This window comes from Rhamphochromis sp. 'chilingali', assembly GCF_963969265.1.
Source record: "Rhamphochromis sp. 'chilingali' genome assembly, chromosome: 2".
NCBI classification, from domain to species: domain Eukaryota; kingdom Metazoa; phylum Chordata; class Actinopteri; order Cichliformes; family Cichlidae; genus Rhamphochromis; species Rhamphochromis sp. 'chilingali'.
In genome coordinates this window covers 27,232,233-27,246,192 of record NC_137930.1, presented here as the reverse complement: position 1 = coordinate 27,246,192, position 13,960 = coordinate 27,232,233, and the positions used below count along the sequence as shown (strand labels likewise).

At 39.2% G+C, this 13,960-nt stretch overlaps 3 protein-coding genes across 3 annotated transcripts; 1 reads left to right on the top strand and 2 right to left on the bottom strand.

The window, feature by feature from the left end:
* Window positions 1-25: 25 nt before the first annotated feature.
* On the bottom strand, window positions 26-3,301 carry arpc3 (actin related protein 2/3 complex, subunit 3). Its single transcript, XM_080876374.1, has 7 exons — window positions 3,158-3,301; window positions 2,682-2,781; window positions 2,033-2,109; window positions 1,544-1,612; window positions 1,283-1,409; window positions 658-752; window positions 26-260 (listed from the first exon to the last, which is right to left on the bottom strand). Exons 1-7 carry the CDS (start codon window positions 3,161-3,163, stop codon window positions 198-200), a joined length of 537 nt encoding a protein of 178 aa, XP_080732500.1. The 5' UTR covers window positions 3,164-3,301; the 3' UTR covers window positions 26-197.
* An 84-nt stretch (window positions 3,302-3,385) lies between these two features.
* Window positions 3,386-6,734, bottom strand: gpn3 (GPN-loop GTPase 3). Its single transcript, XM_080876373.1, has 8 exons — window positions 6,556-6,734; window positions 6,310-6,418; window positions 5,962-6,129; window positions 4,661-4,785; window positions 4,424-4,539; window positions 4,134-4,230; window positions 3,897-4,025; window positions 3,386-3,698 (listed from the first exon to the last, which is right to left on the bottom strand). The coding sequence occupies exons 1-8, from the start codon at window positions 6,601-6,603 to the stop codon at window positions 3,633-3,635; spliced, it is 858 nt and encodes a 285-aa protein (XP_080732499.1). The 5' UTR covers window positions 6,604-6,734; the 3' UTR covers window positions 3,386-3,632.
* A 429-nt stretch (window positions 6,735-7,163) lies between these two features.
* On the top strand, window positions 7,164-12,439 carry rnf170 (ring finger protein 170). Its single transcript, XM_080874032.1, has 7 exons — window positions 7,164-7,374; window positions 8,040-8,203; window positions 8,503-8,578; window positions 9,067-9,181; window positions 9,428-9,501; window positions 10,992-11,123; window positions 11,529-12,439. Exons 2-7 carry the CDS (start codon window positions 8,064-8,066, stop codon window positions 11,796-11,798), a joined length of 807 nt encoding a protein of 268 aa, XP_080730158.1. The 5' UTR covers window positions 7,164-7,374; window positions 8,040-8,063; the 3' UTR covers window positions 11,799-12,439.
* Window positions 12,440-13,960: the final 1,521 nt, after the last annotated feature.

Sequence of the window (13,960 nt, the reverse complement as noted above, 5' to 3'; positions counted from 1 at the left end):
AACTAAACGGCAATAACTGCACTAGTTTCGTGTCTCCATAATTGCTTTATTGAATTAAGCACCAGCTCAATATAATCAACAAGTGAAGACATGCTTGAACATAAACTGTATAAAATCTTAACACAAAAGCAGACCCTCCTTTACCACCCCACCCAAAAATCCATCTTGCAAGTGTAGAAAACTGCAGTCCTAGTTGCTCACTGTCCAGGGGCTGACAGGCTTTTGTTCATGAACTGCTTCTTGACGAAGCAAACCCACCACTGAAAGAAGAAAAAGTTGGTAAACTTTTCAGTCAAAAGGACACGTTTCAGTGTTAACTGCTGAAACCTGCACATATTTAGATTGTAGAAAGCAGCTTAAATCTAGCATTTGAGCCTGTATCCCTCCTGGGTTAGCTGTGTGGTGACCTAGATTTGATATTAAGTTGTATAAATCAGATAAAGGAGGCAGGAAATCAAGACAGGAACAACAGTTAATTTTCGTTCGCCTCTGATCCAAATATGAGCTATGCAAGTTCTTTTCTGTATTGCAACTTAAATCCTACTGGATGCATCAGACACAGTAATTAAGGAACAAGGGGTGCATTAGCCCTGAGACATTTCCCTTGTCATGTTCACAGACCGCAACAGCCAATCACTTTGGACATGCCAGACTTACCTTGCTGGGTTTATCTGTCTGGGGGTCAAACACACGATCGCATAGCCTCAAGCCAGTCTCCTGTCGGAGCTGCTGGAGGTAGGCCCTCATAGTCTCTAAAGAAGGATGAAGAGCAAATATTATCAGTCCAGCCACAGACAGCAACAACTACTGTTTAACAGCAGGAAGGCATGGCTTTAGTAGTCGACCTTCCACATAATATACTGTACAAAAAAAAAGAGATCCAGGCATTTAGATTTAGGAGTAAGATTGCTGTAAAAGATCTGAGAGGATTCACTTGGATATGGAGTTCAGTAAAATAACTCGATATTTTCAGGAGTTTTTAAATAGGGTGGAATTCCATTAGTTTCATGTGTAACAGTTGGTACTTTATAAATGATAATCACATAAGTATAAAACAACATTTTCAGCCCCAGACCCCTAAAGCTTAAAGGTCAGCATTTCTATTTTTACCTTGAAATATAAGAGGTGTACAAAGGAACCAGTCTAATTCAGAGTCAGGGAATTGAAACAACATAACCAGTTGGTATAAATATGGTGAAATGTCAAGTTTGTTTTTACTTATTTACTGATAAACACCCTAAGGCAGACAAACATGTACTAATCCTAGCTTGTGGCTTCTTACCTTCCTCTTGCTTGTTTGCAGGTTTGACATACATAGCATTAAGGGGGAAGCCAGGTTCTCCAGGAATGGGAAAGTTTGTGATGCCCAGAGTGTACATCTCCTTTTCTCCCTGGCTCCTGGAGCTGCACTGTAGAGCCACATATCCCAATGGAAATAGTTTGATTATGTTTTCTGGTCACCTACTTGAATATATATATTTAAGTAGCTCATTGCTACAAGTGATGAAACTGCATTAAGCCCTTTGTGGGGATTTCAATTTACCTTCTGTAGTTTCTTTAGGCATTCAGAAATATAGAGTGTGACATAGATCAGTGTCCTGTCTGCCTCATTCTGAAAGAAACACATGTACACACACATTTTTGAAAAATTTATATAAAGCATTGAGGTTACTGTAATTTGTAGTAGTTAGGTCTCAGAATTGAACAGCCTAAACTATGCAAACTATGAAAAGATTGCACTGTTTGCAATCACAGGAAGAGGCAAGCCAGGGCATGTGGAAAAACCAAGTGCTCAGCTGCTCCAGAGAGTAAGAGAAAACATAGAGGAAAAGGGGCACCAGTGAGGTGCATACCTGCCTCCTTATTCAAATAAAACTTATTAAGCTACTTTAAAAAAAAAAAAAATTATATGTTGATACAATGGTGGGGGCACAAATACAGCAAAACCACCCTAAGGTTTATGACTATTTTGGTCTCCTTAAACATGGAACACATGCAATCAAAACAGTGCAAATGTCAATGAATTGCTTACCTTGATTTCATAGTTCTTGAAGAAAACATTGGCCTTGAAGTAGTAGATAGCCTCGTCAATAATATCAGAATCTACGCCTAAAATTTAAAAAAGCAAAGAAGAAATCAACAAATTTATGGCTCTAAATTCAGTATTTGTGCATGTGCATATGTATGTGTCACTGTTAAAATGTCATTTCCCGTTTTGGCCATGCAGGCCTTTTTTGCTACCAGCAGAGCTCCATTCTTGATTTATGAGCTGCTAACAAGCAACTAGAATCACCCAATCACAAAATATAATAACTTTATTATTCAATAGCACTGAACCTGTCAAACCCACAACACCATGGAAGACTGAAATGAACATTTAGGTGGAGTAGACACTACAAAATGCACCGTTTTATTACAGAAGTGCTCATAGACTCTAATGAAGAAGTTAGAAGTTGAGGGTGAGCTTTTTACACCATATAAGGAAGTGTATCTGATGCATGTATCAGGAAATACAGTAGGGGTCATAACAAGATACAACCCATTGCCTAAAAATGACTTAACCAAATCAAAAAACACTACTATAGACTTCACTACAATTGATATGCGTTATGTGAAGGACATTATCGAGTAAAATATACTCGATAAATATTACACAAGTAAAATATATCGCATAGCCTTACCGTCTCCTCTGGCTGGTCCTTTAAACTGAGTTTTGACGGGGAGCAAAGCCATGTTCCCCACCAGCCTCGTTTCGGTGGCCATCAGGTTTGAGTGATACGCCTGAAAAATATTAAAAGAAAAAGTTGCTGTCACCTGATATCTTTGGGAACATTTCTGCCAGATAGCATCATTGCTACTATGCTAGCCTGGTTTAATAGTTATGTTACCGTAGAACCAAATAATAAGAAGTAGTATAGGCAGCGTGCTAAAACCTATTTGCAACAAAGCATCAAACGCGAATTTGCGCTTTCTGACATGTCAAACATCGTTAAATTGCGACCCAAATGGTTAGGTAATTAGCGAACTATGCTAACGTTAACTCGGAGGCCCCTTTTTTCCTACTCAGTGGGATTTCAGCGCAATATTTCTGCTCTAAACCTAGCAGTAAAGTTCTCTGCTCGTCAATAATAGTGTGTTCCTTCTTATTTTTACTCACCGGCATGTTGAATGATAAATATCAGTCCAACTGCTCAGCGACAGAAATATTCCAACACTTGCAAGATGCTGCTTCCGTGCTGTCCCACCCTTCGGCTTTACAGGAAGTGGCCACGTGTCATGTGGCGTATCAACCAGCCGGGGGCGCTAAATAAACACTTTACATCACACGGGCGGCAAAACGTGTATTTTGCGTTGCATTTTATTCAAAAAAATATAATAGCAATATATTTTAATAACTGCTAAGCATTTAAATGCATCAAACCACTGTTTTAAAATATACTTTTAAATGAATAGCTTCATTTTCATCAAAACAAACAAAAAAAAAAACATGAAACATTATTTATGATATCCACAATCTTCTTCACGTGTCCATTTCTCGGTATCCATCCAGTTACAACAAACAGTCCGATTGGAACTCCTTTGCCAGTCTTGCTACACAAAGTCTGTATTTGCAGGATTGGCCGTACTCCGCCTCAGCTGTTCGCTTTGTCTTGAAAAATGTCGTCATAATTTAGGTTAGCAGGCTGTTCCTCAACCTCCTGTAGGAAAACAAGGTACAGAACAAAAAAAAAACTGGTTGATCATGAAAAGCTATATAATGCATCTCACACACACACACACACACACACACACACACAGTATATTTATTATATAAATATATATTTATTATATATATATATATTTATTTTTTTCCAGTTGTGTTTAATTGGGGTGGGTGGGTTGTGCTGTTTCTTCACCTTTGGCTCCTTAAACTCCAGGTCCTCTCCGTACTGTATTGAGAAGTCAATGTGTTGCAGTACTATGTTAATACCTTCTTCATCAGTGCGGTCAAAAGGGAGGAATCTTACTATACTGTAGTCATCAATCTAGATACACAAACAGATACTGTCTCATTAAAAACAGACAAATATATTAATAAAAATATCAATCTGGTCATAAACATGATGCAGTACCAAATCAAGGCCTTTACTTACGAGACCACAAATAGCTTTGGTTAGCTTCTTGAACTTTTTGCTTCTGATTGTGTTGGAGCCGTCTTCCATCATCGAGTACATGTCCGGGTCCAGGTATCTTTATAAAAAAAAAAAAAATGCAATGCATAAAAATGTAAGCAAATTAAAACTAAGAATTGTGTCTTCAAACATGTTCAGGTTTTGAATAACATGAAAAGAAAACATTAATCTAGTCCTAGTACAGACGACAAAGGGAATTACTTTTGTAGATTTTGTGTGCACTTAACATTGTCAATTCATATGAAACTTACTTTTCAATCTCCTTCTTTGCTTTGGGGCTAAGCAGATCCATTTTTGTCATGATGTTTACCTGAGGAATCTCTAATGACACCATAGCACTGAGGGCAGCCATGACTCCAGAGATAAACTACAGTAGGAGACAAGTAAAAGGTGTGCTCTCACTATTACATTATGTTTGTGTTTGTACAGAAATGAAGTTAAAAAAGGAAAATCAAATAAATCAGAGGAAGACACTGTGAGACTGTTACCTTAAAAGACTCCACCATGAACTGCGAGTCAACAAGGAAAACTCCACAAACCCGAAACTCCCACTGCTGGAGCTGCTCCACCAGCTGCTTCATTACAGGAAGGTGTGTGTACAGCTCAATCTGCCCTGTAAAGAGAAGCCACGCTTCACACCAGTTCTATGAGGCACACACGGACAACCACTTTTCCAACGATAACATACCTTGTTCCAAGACTGAAATAATGATATATACACTCATCTGCCAATTCAATAGGTTTGTTACTCTCTAATGGCAGCAGCTCAACTACATTTAAGCATACAGACACGTTCAATATGCTGAAGTTTAAAGCAAGCATCAGAAAAGGGAAATATGGTATGGTTATTGATGCCAGACGGGCTGGTCTGAGTATTTCTGAAACTGATCTGCTGGGATTTTCCCCAAACAGCCATCAACAACCATCCGTAGGGTTTACAGACAACAGTCCAGAAAAAAAAAAAAAAAAAAAGAGCGCCACTTCTCTGGGTGAGAATTCTTGTTCATGTATGAGGAGAAAGACCAGACTGTTTAAAGCTAATATGAAGGCAAGAGTAAACTCATATTCATTACAACCTAGGTTTACAGAAGAACATCTCTGAATGCACAACATGTTGAACCTTGAATCGGATAGGCTACAGCAGCAGAACACCACACCAGGTGCCACTACTGTCAACTATGACCAGGAAACTGAGGCTATAATTTGCAAAGGTTCAAGAAAACATAATTTAAACCCCACAGCCTACCTGAGTATTGCTGCTGACTACCTTATGATCACAGTAAACCCATCTTCTGATTGTTGCTTCTAGTAGGATAATTTGTCATACTACAAAGCTCAAAATCATCTCAAACTATGTCTCGCTGCATGCTCAATCATCCAGGTAATGAAATCCCAAAACATTGATCCTGTCCATCAAAACCATAGCACTTTCAGTGGGAGAAACATTATATCACTCATCCAAGTGCCTTCTTCAGTCTCAGATGGCCAAAATCAACGTTTTGGCATCTCAAACAAACTGACAAATCTGCAGCAATTTTGTGATGCTATCGTGTCAGTATGGTCCAAAGTCTATAAGAAATTCACCGTGTTGAATGTATGCCATAAGGAATTAAGGTAATTTTGAGGGTAAGTGGTCATGAGTGTAAATCTATTTTGGTGATTTTAACAAAATTAACAAATAACAGTGCCCAGGATATGTTGAATCCCATCCACACTCCAGCACAAACAACTGCACTGTGCTGAAGCTAATGGAAGTCTGGCTTCAACATACCCTCTTTGAAACATTTACCTGGACAGTCAAACAATATGTAGTCATCTTCCACGTGGCCCAGGCTTTCCTCCAGCCAATCAAAGTTGTTTGCGAAGTACTCCATGCAGAAAACCAGACCTCCGTTTGGGCCAAATCTTAAAGACTCGTCCTCCATCACGTCATCCACCTGAATAAGCTCACGAATGTCTGAGAGCAAACATAATAAAGTTACCATGTGGGTTGTGTAAAATAACTCCTATATGCTAAATACTAAAGCAAGAATTAATGTTAGAGCCTAATTAAAAGCCATTTATCAGGGTTAATCGTATCTTCCTCTCTTCTATGGACACTACTATGTCATATAAACTAAAACTATGCTGCATTTACCTGCCATGACAGGGTAATCAAAGTGCTCAGCTGCTGGGTCCAAATTGACCACCTGAACCGAACGGTTTAAGGTCTCTGAATGCTGGACCATGGTGGAGCAGTAGGTACTCTGAAATGAAAATGAACTCCAGTAAACAAAAAGCAGATGCAGTCTGTGTTGAACACAAGACAACCTCATGCCTTAGCATTAGCCGAATAGCACAACAAGGTATTTCAACAAGTTTAACTGAATGAGTGATAACTTACCTTACCGCTACCCGCGGGACCCATCACTAGCTGTGCATAACGAGGCATTGTGCCTCAGTTAAAGAGAGCTGTGTAAAACTGGGTCCTTTTTGTCGCCAAAAGTAGCTTCGTAGAACTGTTCGTAATATTGATGCACTAGCGGTGGTGGTGCTTGTGCTTCTTCTTCTCCTTCTTTTTCTTCTTCGTCTTCTTGTAAGAAACATCTACATTGTATTAGCACTTCTGCCACCTATTGGTCAAAGCGTGGTTAACAAGCTTGGATCATTACTAAGAAATTTAATTGTTAAGTTATACACTATATGAAGACGTCTTTCTATTTAAGGTAAGACATTTCCGTCAGTAGAGACAGAATACAAGTCTCTCATAAATAATGAAGTTAAATAAACGTAGGAGAATACATACATTAAAAAGCTAAAACTATTTTTCTGAGCAGTTAAATAATTTCAGAAATTACTCTCTCTTTGTATAATATGTTTAATTTATGTAAAATAAAACAAAAAAATAATGGGATAAAGGATAAAGTACAAAGATAACGTCATTACTAAACACTAGGGGGCAGCATTCTGTCGTCGTAGCTTCTAACCTGCATACCTCTAAGAGAATAAGAAGGAAAGGAAGTCGTTGCAAACCGAAACATTACCATCGGCATGCCAAGCAAGAGCAACAACACGCAAGCGATTGCTCCTGGTCTCCTAATTTGACTGAGCCTCTAAAAGCTGTCATAATTGGGGAGGGAAATGTCTCGATAGAGTGGATGGAGCGGATAGGTGAAGCTTTTGGAAAGAGCTTACCGACTGGAGGTGGACTTCTTATTATCAGGTGAGCTCTTTCATCATAGTCCGTCTTGCAAAACGTTTCAAATTACTTTGCACGTTACGTAAACAGTATTAGCTTCATTATGCTCTGTGCCACACTCTTTTGCTATAACTTAAGGCGGCCCTGCTAAGCCTGTCGTCAAAGAGTCGTTAAATGTCCCGTAAGAGCTCAGACTTAAAGAGAGAAGCTGTCCTTCTTTCACTGGTACATAAATAACTACAGGGCTCAATATTGTCTATGGTGGAGGAACTTCCAAAAGCCACGCACTGTCATTACCAACAGTAGCGGTGCTCATTAATGTGTTAAAAGCTAATCTACGCCAGCGCTAAACTTGGCAAGCGGGCGTTGCTAGCTGATAATAGCAACACAGTGAACGGAAGAATGCTACATGCAGGGACAAGTAGGCTAGTAGACTAGACATAAAGTGTCGCTACCCTATTTTTGTAACGTTTTGGTAAGAATGGACTGATCGCTGCTATTGCTAACAGGTCACTTAAAAACAAGCCTTTAAGTTCGCAGCTTAATTCCGTAAACCCACAGATTTGTGGCATTCACAGACTTGGGAATACATTAGTGGAACCTCATAGTCCGTTAAATTATATAGCTTTTACTAACATTTAAAATTGTAATTAGTGATCTTTTTTTTCTTCTCCCCCTCTGTTTTCCAGAGTTGTAGGCTATGAGTGTGGGTGATGGAGGACGGTCAGCATGGGGACTTGGACTACTTGATCCAAGATGAGGACACTCTCATTGAAGGTGTCAGCAACCAGGTCTTATTTGTGGTGGTGCTCAGTGTCGCCTTCCTTGCAGGCCTCCTCACTCTCCTCTGCAGGTAAGCAATTGTTGTTTAATAAAAGGAAAGTGCCGTTTTCTTTTTCTTTGGATGACAGGTGTTCAGGACCGATAATATATGCATATATCTGAGGGTTGTAATCATGTAGAATATTGCACTTTAGGGCTACTCGTAACACTGATGATGAAGTTCATCAGTGTTACCGTTTCATTACTGTGTTCACAGGCAGTTAGTGTATTAAAACTTAGCTCACTGTCTTGGATTTGCATTGTCATGCTCTGTTTCATAGTTTACGCTGACAAACATCTGATTGCCAAATCATCCTTTGACATTTGCAGACAAGAGCAGCAAAATATTCATCCTGAGAATCAGGAGCATGTTAGAGCCGTCCGACAACAGCTCCAGACCGAGCAGGTAAAGACGCAAGCGCAGCTCTAGCCTTTTTAGCCCTACGTATTACTTGGAATCCTTTGAGTGGTTTGAAACATCGCCTGAACATTTCAAACTCAGAAAAGCAGAGTTTTGAGGATTATATTTTAATTTGGAGGATGTCATCCTTTACTAAAACTATTATTTTGTTGGTGTTTAATTTCTATGTTATCTTAAGAAAGCAACCTCTAAAATTTATATTTATATCTCTGAAATTTAAAAGAAGCAATTAGTTTTGGCTCTAGAACTGGCAAAAGTCCAGAAGAAGGAACTGAAAAGGTTTAAATTGTCAAGTCACAACAGGAAGTTGCAAAGGGGCTGATTATAGATAAATATTAATATTCTTTTACAGCTAGTAAATGGTTTATAATTTTTATTGTTCATTTGGAGGGAATGACTCTCAAAATTGTGCGCTCTGTTATAACAAATGTGCTAAACGTTTTAATTTGTATGCTTTTGATTTCATTTTGCAGGATGAAAATCCCCAGGCTGAAGCCAGGCAGCAGTATTACACAGACATGTCGTGTCCTGTATGTTTACAGCAGGCTGTTCTGCCTGTGGAAACCAATTGTGGACACCTTTTCTGTGGTGAGATTATTGTACAGATTTCAGTAATGTGCACTAAACAAAACAATATGATTTCATTCTTTTAATCGCTTATTTCATTACTAAAAAAGTAGTACAAAAAGTACAAAATTTCTACAAATGTTGACATTATTTGAAAATATGCACATCAAGGAAAACAACATTTGAAGTAAAAAAAAAAAATTCTTTTTTCTTTTTTTTTTTGTGCTTTAGTTTTACTCATGTGCCATATCCTGTATTCTTACACAGGCTCCTGCATCATAGCCTACTGGAGGTACGGCACCTGGCTGGGAGCTATTAACTGCCCCATCTGCAGACAAATGGTGAGTCTTTCAGTACTTGTTAAAATGCACACTAGGGATATTCATAAGTTGCCAGCTGTTCTGTATTCATATCTTTGAATGCACAAAAATACCTTAATTCTTTTTAGGCGTTTAGCTACTGCCACAGTTGTTGGAAATGAGTGTTAAATGGAATAAGTGATGTGTCAGTCAGAGCGGTGCTGTGTGACCTGTCACTGCTCTACATATATATATATATTACCACCCAGTTGATTTATAATATCAACTGGCCGATATAACTATAAATGAGTACATAAAAAGAAAAAAGAAAAACACATGGCAAATTTTGGGGAAAACTGTTATCTATGCCTCTAATGTTTCAGTAAAGGACTAGATGTTACAATCCCAGACAATGCATTGCTTTTAATGGAGAAAATCTTGAAGGATGGCTGTTATGAAGAAAGCAGCGCAGAAACATTACCAGCAGCACACATCGTCGTGTGCCTTCTTTTACCCAAGCTAGCCTGCCATTTCCCCTGCTTAGGTTTAGGGATTAGAGATCTGATCTAAATTGTTAAATTTGCGACACATCGTCCGTAGTGGACCTTGGATTCATCGGGTGTTTCGGCCATTATCACTAGACTCCTCATCCAAGGAGGCCCTGCCAGGGTTGATCAGGCCCTGGAGTGTGTCAATGATTTATGTTAAAATTGTTTTTCTCTCCTTCTTTCTCCTGTTTAATTTTCTACAGTTTATTTTCTATCTATTCACTACAACTGAGAAATACTTACCTCTTTAGCATTTATGGAGCCTCATTTCTTCAAAGGGACAGAAAAGGTGACAGAGAGGAGTAAGACAAGTAAGATGAGATAAGATAGGAGAGAGCAGAGAGGAGAGCTGGAAGGAGGCGCCCGATCTGGCTTCCCACACCTCCCCGCCGGATCTGGCTGTGCGCTCTACCTCCCCACTGCCTACCAGAAAAGGGAAGAAGAGCAGAGGGGAGAAGAGTGGAACGTTTTTCATTCTTCTTTTTAGTTAGTACTACCATGAAGTTAACTGCACAGTCCCCAGGAGGCCCTGAGACAGCTGTAGCAGTCAACCAGCAAAACTTTTAATGTTATGTTTTACTCTTTCGACGCCCCCTGTTGAGGCAGGCCCGTGGTGGGCCTGCCTCATGCCAAGGATTGGTCGTGGTGATCAATCCTTGGCATGTGTATCGCAGTTAGCTGACTGCCTTAGCTGCCCAAGTGATGTCAGCCCTTTGTAGCCATAGCCTGTGACTGGTCCTCTCAGCAGTGTTAGCTAATTCTCTTATAGCCTGCCGTTGTGCCTGTCCTCTGATCCCAATCTCTCTCAGCAGTTTTGCTGTTGTACTGGCAACAAAGCCCCCCCCCCCCCCCCCCCCCCCCCCCCCCCCCCCCCCCCAAAAAAAAAAGTGTATATATGTCAACCGATGTATGTGATTATCATCAATATCAGTATTGGTATCCTTCTTAAAAATATCTTTATTTTTTTTTTTCTTTTAATTCCAGGTAACATTGCTCTTTCCACTATTTCATGAGCACGCTGGTCCTCAGAGGGTACAGGATGGGGAAGCTGAACCTCAGCTAATATTAAGAGATATCAATGATTACAACCGCAGGTTTTCCGGCCAGCCGAGATCTGTGAGTATTTCACAGTGATATTTATTTAGATTGGGGCTTTAAGTTCGAATATTCATTCTGTACAACCCAGAATATGGTTATATTTTAAGGGGGGGTGCTCATCTGATTATGACCTGATCTGTCTCCTTTGGTCTTGGGAGCTGCGGACTTCTCCATTGTATAACTCCTTCTTTGTCTCTGTGAGTCATAGTCTGAAACCCAACAACAGTTATATTCTTGATACAAAAGTTAGGAAAGTTGTTAAAGAAGTGGATGTTTGCTCTCTCTGCAAGTCTATCATGGGAGACATGCGAAAGAGAGGGGTTTAAAATTTGCAGCCATCCATGAAATGGCCGATATGATACTACCTTAAATGAGATAAACGTGAGTTATTATTGACAACTTTGTTTCTGTGGTTTACCTCAGTTTATGGACAGGCTGCGGGATGTGCCCACTCTGCTTCGTCACGCCTTTAGAGAGATGTTTACTGTGGGTGGCCTCTTCTGGATGTTCAGGATTCGAATTCTTCTCTGCCTCATTGGGGCAATCACCTACCTGGCCTCTCCGCTCGACATCCTTCCCGAAGCGCTCTTTGGTCTTCTGGGATTCATGGACGATTTCTTTGTAATCCTACTTCTCTTTGTGTACATCTCTATCATGTACAGAGAGGTGGTTACTCAGAGACTGAACGGCTAGGCCTTCTCAAAAGCCTCGGGAAGAGTGAAGTCAACATCTGAGGACGTGCAAAAAAACGGAATAAATGTTCAAAGAGCAGTTAGTCGATAATACAGATTTTGCTCTCGCTCTCTCTCTCTCTCTCTCTGAAGCCTTGGATGTTATTTTATCACAGGAGATGGGTTAGCAAAAAAAAGTACTCTCAATATTGACTCTGTATATAGAATTTACCATTCAAGATTCTAAGGTCATATGAGTCAGTACCAACAGAAGCAGAATATAAGGATGCAATGTAAAAATCTACTTGGAGTCAGGCACTGAGGTCAGTCAGGAAAGTCTTTCTTGCCTGTCAGTTTCCAACCTTAACTAAATAGTCAACAGTGCCATGAACGGGCATTTGGTTAATGTGTATGTCATCATTATGGAGACAATCGTGTAAAACTGTAATGTCTTTATTAAATGGATTTAAAGTCAACAGTCTACATTTGGGTTGTCAGTTGACAAGCAAAGGTGTGTTACAAGAACCCTGTTAATGGGGTTATTAGAACCTGCTTTATTCATTTATAGTTACGCCCATATTTCAGTGATCTGTAACCTGCATAACCATGACTTGAAACCAATGTTTGTGTCAAAATCACTAAAGTTTTTCACCTGGAAACGTCTAGATTTATTCATCCATTCTAACATGCTTCGAACTTTCCTGGGCTTACCCACGTGAAAATATAGTGAACAACACCAACCAGTCTGATGATGATTTCTCAGTTAGAGATGACTTTGTTTTTCAAGAAAAGAAAGAACTGATTAAAGTTCATTTTTAATCATCAGCTCACTCAAGTAATGAATGTTAATGTCATGTTTCAATGTTCAAAGATTATTTTAAGGATTCTCTTTTTTTTCTCTTTTTTTTTTCTTCTTCACATTTCAGGATCTTAATCAGTTTGTCAGTGTCAGTTCAGCTTCACGCACTACAGAGCTTTTCAGAACGTCAGAGTCTCTCAATCTGTCAGATTTTGAAATGTATTAAAGTCTTATTTATGTTCAAATTAAATTAATGTTCTATACAAAATGTGTTTTACTGAGGATATAAATAAATGGGGGATTACCAAACTGTTCAAGTGTAAATCCAGCTTGAACTTCTGACTGGTGCACAGTAAATATCTCCACCTCAACTTCTTTTATTATTTTTTTTTTAGTTGTGATTACTTAAATAGGTAGTGTTGTCTAGTGGAGCCAGAGAGGGAGACTTCATTATCTGCCCTTTTCCCTCAAAGTTACTGTGTAACCATGGTTACTTTTTGAGCAATGAGTCCAGGCTATTTGGTTTCTGGGGATTCAAGCCAATGTTTGATAAGCTTGTCATGGTAGGCAAAGTAAAAGGAGCAGGTTAACTGTAAATTTCACTGTATTTCAGAGATTTAGATTACCAAAAAAGGAGACCAGCAGATACCTCATGGAATGTCTTGTTTTAGGGTGTGCCCACATACCAGTATGTGTCATACTTGAGTACTGCTCCACTAGTGTCCCTTTCAGTTTAAACTAAAGCCAGAGACAGCAGCATATGTTGTAATGCTCCAGGTGAACTACATTTGAGAGGTTTTTTGGAAGTCCCACCCTGATGTAATCTTTATTTTGGAAGCATCATGCAAGGGGCACTTTGTGCACAGACTTCGTGTACATGCCAAAATGCATGTCAGAAATGTGTAAAAATGCTGCTTCTCTCATACAATCTATTAACATAATTTCAAAGATATCACGTGCACTCATTTTCTCAGGGTTAGTGGGATTCCATCTAAATTAAATGGAATTGTGGCAATTGCATGAAGAAATCAAGTGGTTTTCTTTTATAAATCATTAGTTGCTTTTGATGGGAATTTTTTGTGTGTGGTTAGACCTGCTCCAACTTTTTTTTTTTTTACAATAGAACAGAATAGCCCTTTATTGTCTTTGTGCATGTACAACAACATTTTTGTGTGGACTGATTCTGTGTGGATAATTTGAAAGCAAGAAAAATGATCCACATGTGAAAAAATATTCAAGACAGTTGCCAATTTTCGCAGGAGTGGATGTCCCCAAAAATCCACCCCTAGGTCAGACTATGCAATGCTCAAAGAAATTACAACAAACCTTAAGAGCTACAGCTCAACAACAATAAAAGCGCTATATAAATACAGGCCATTTACCAT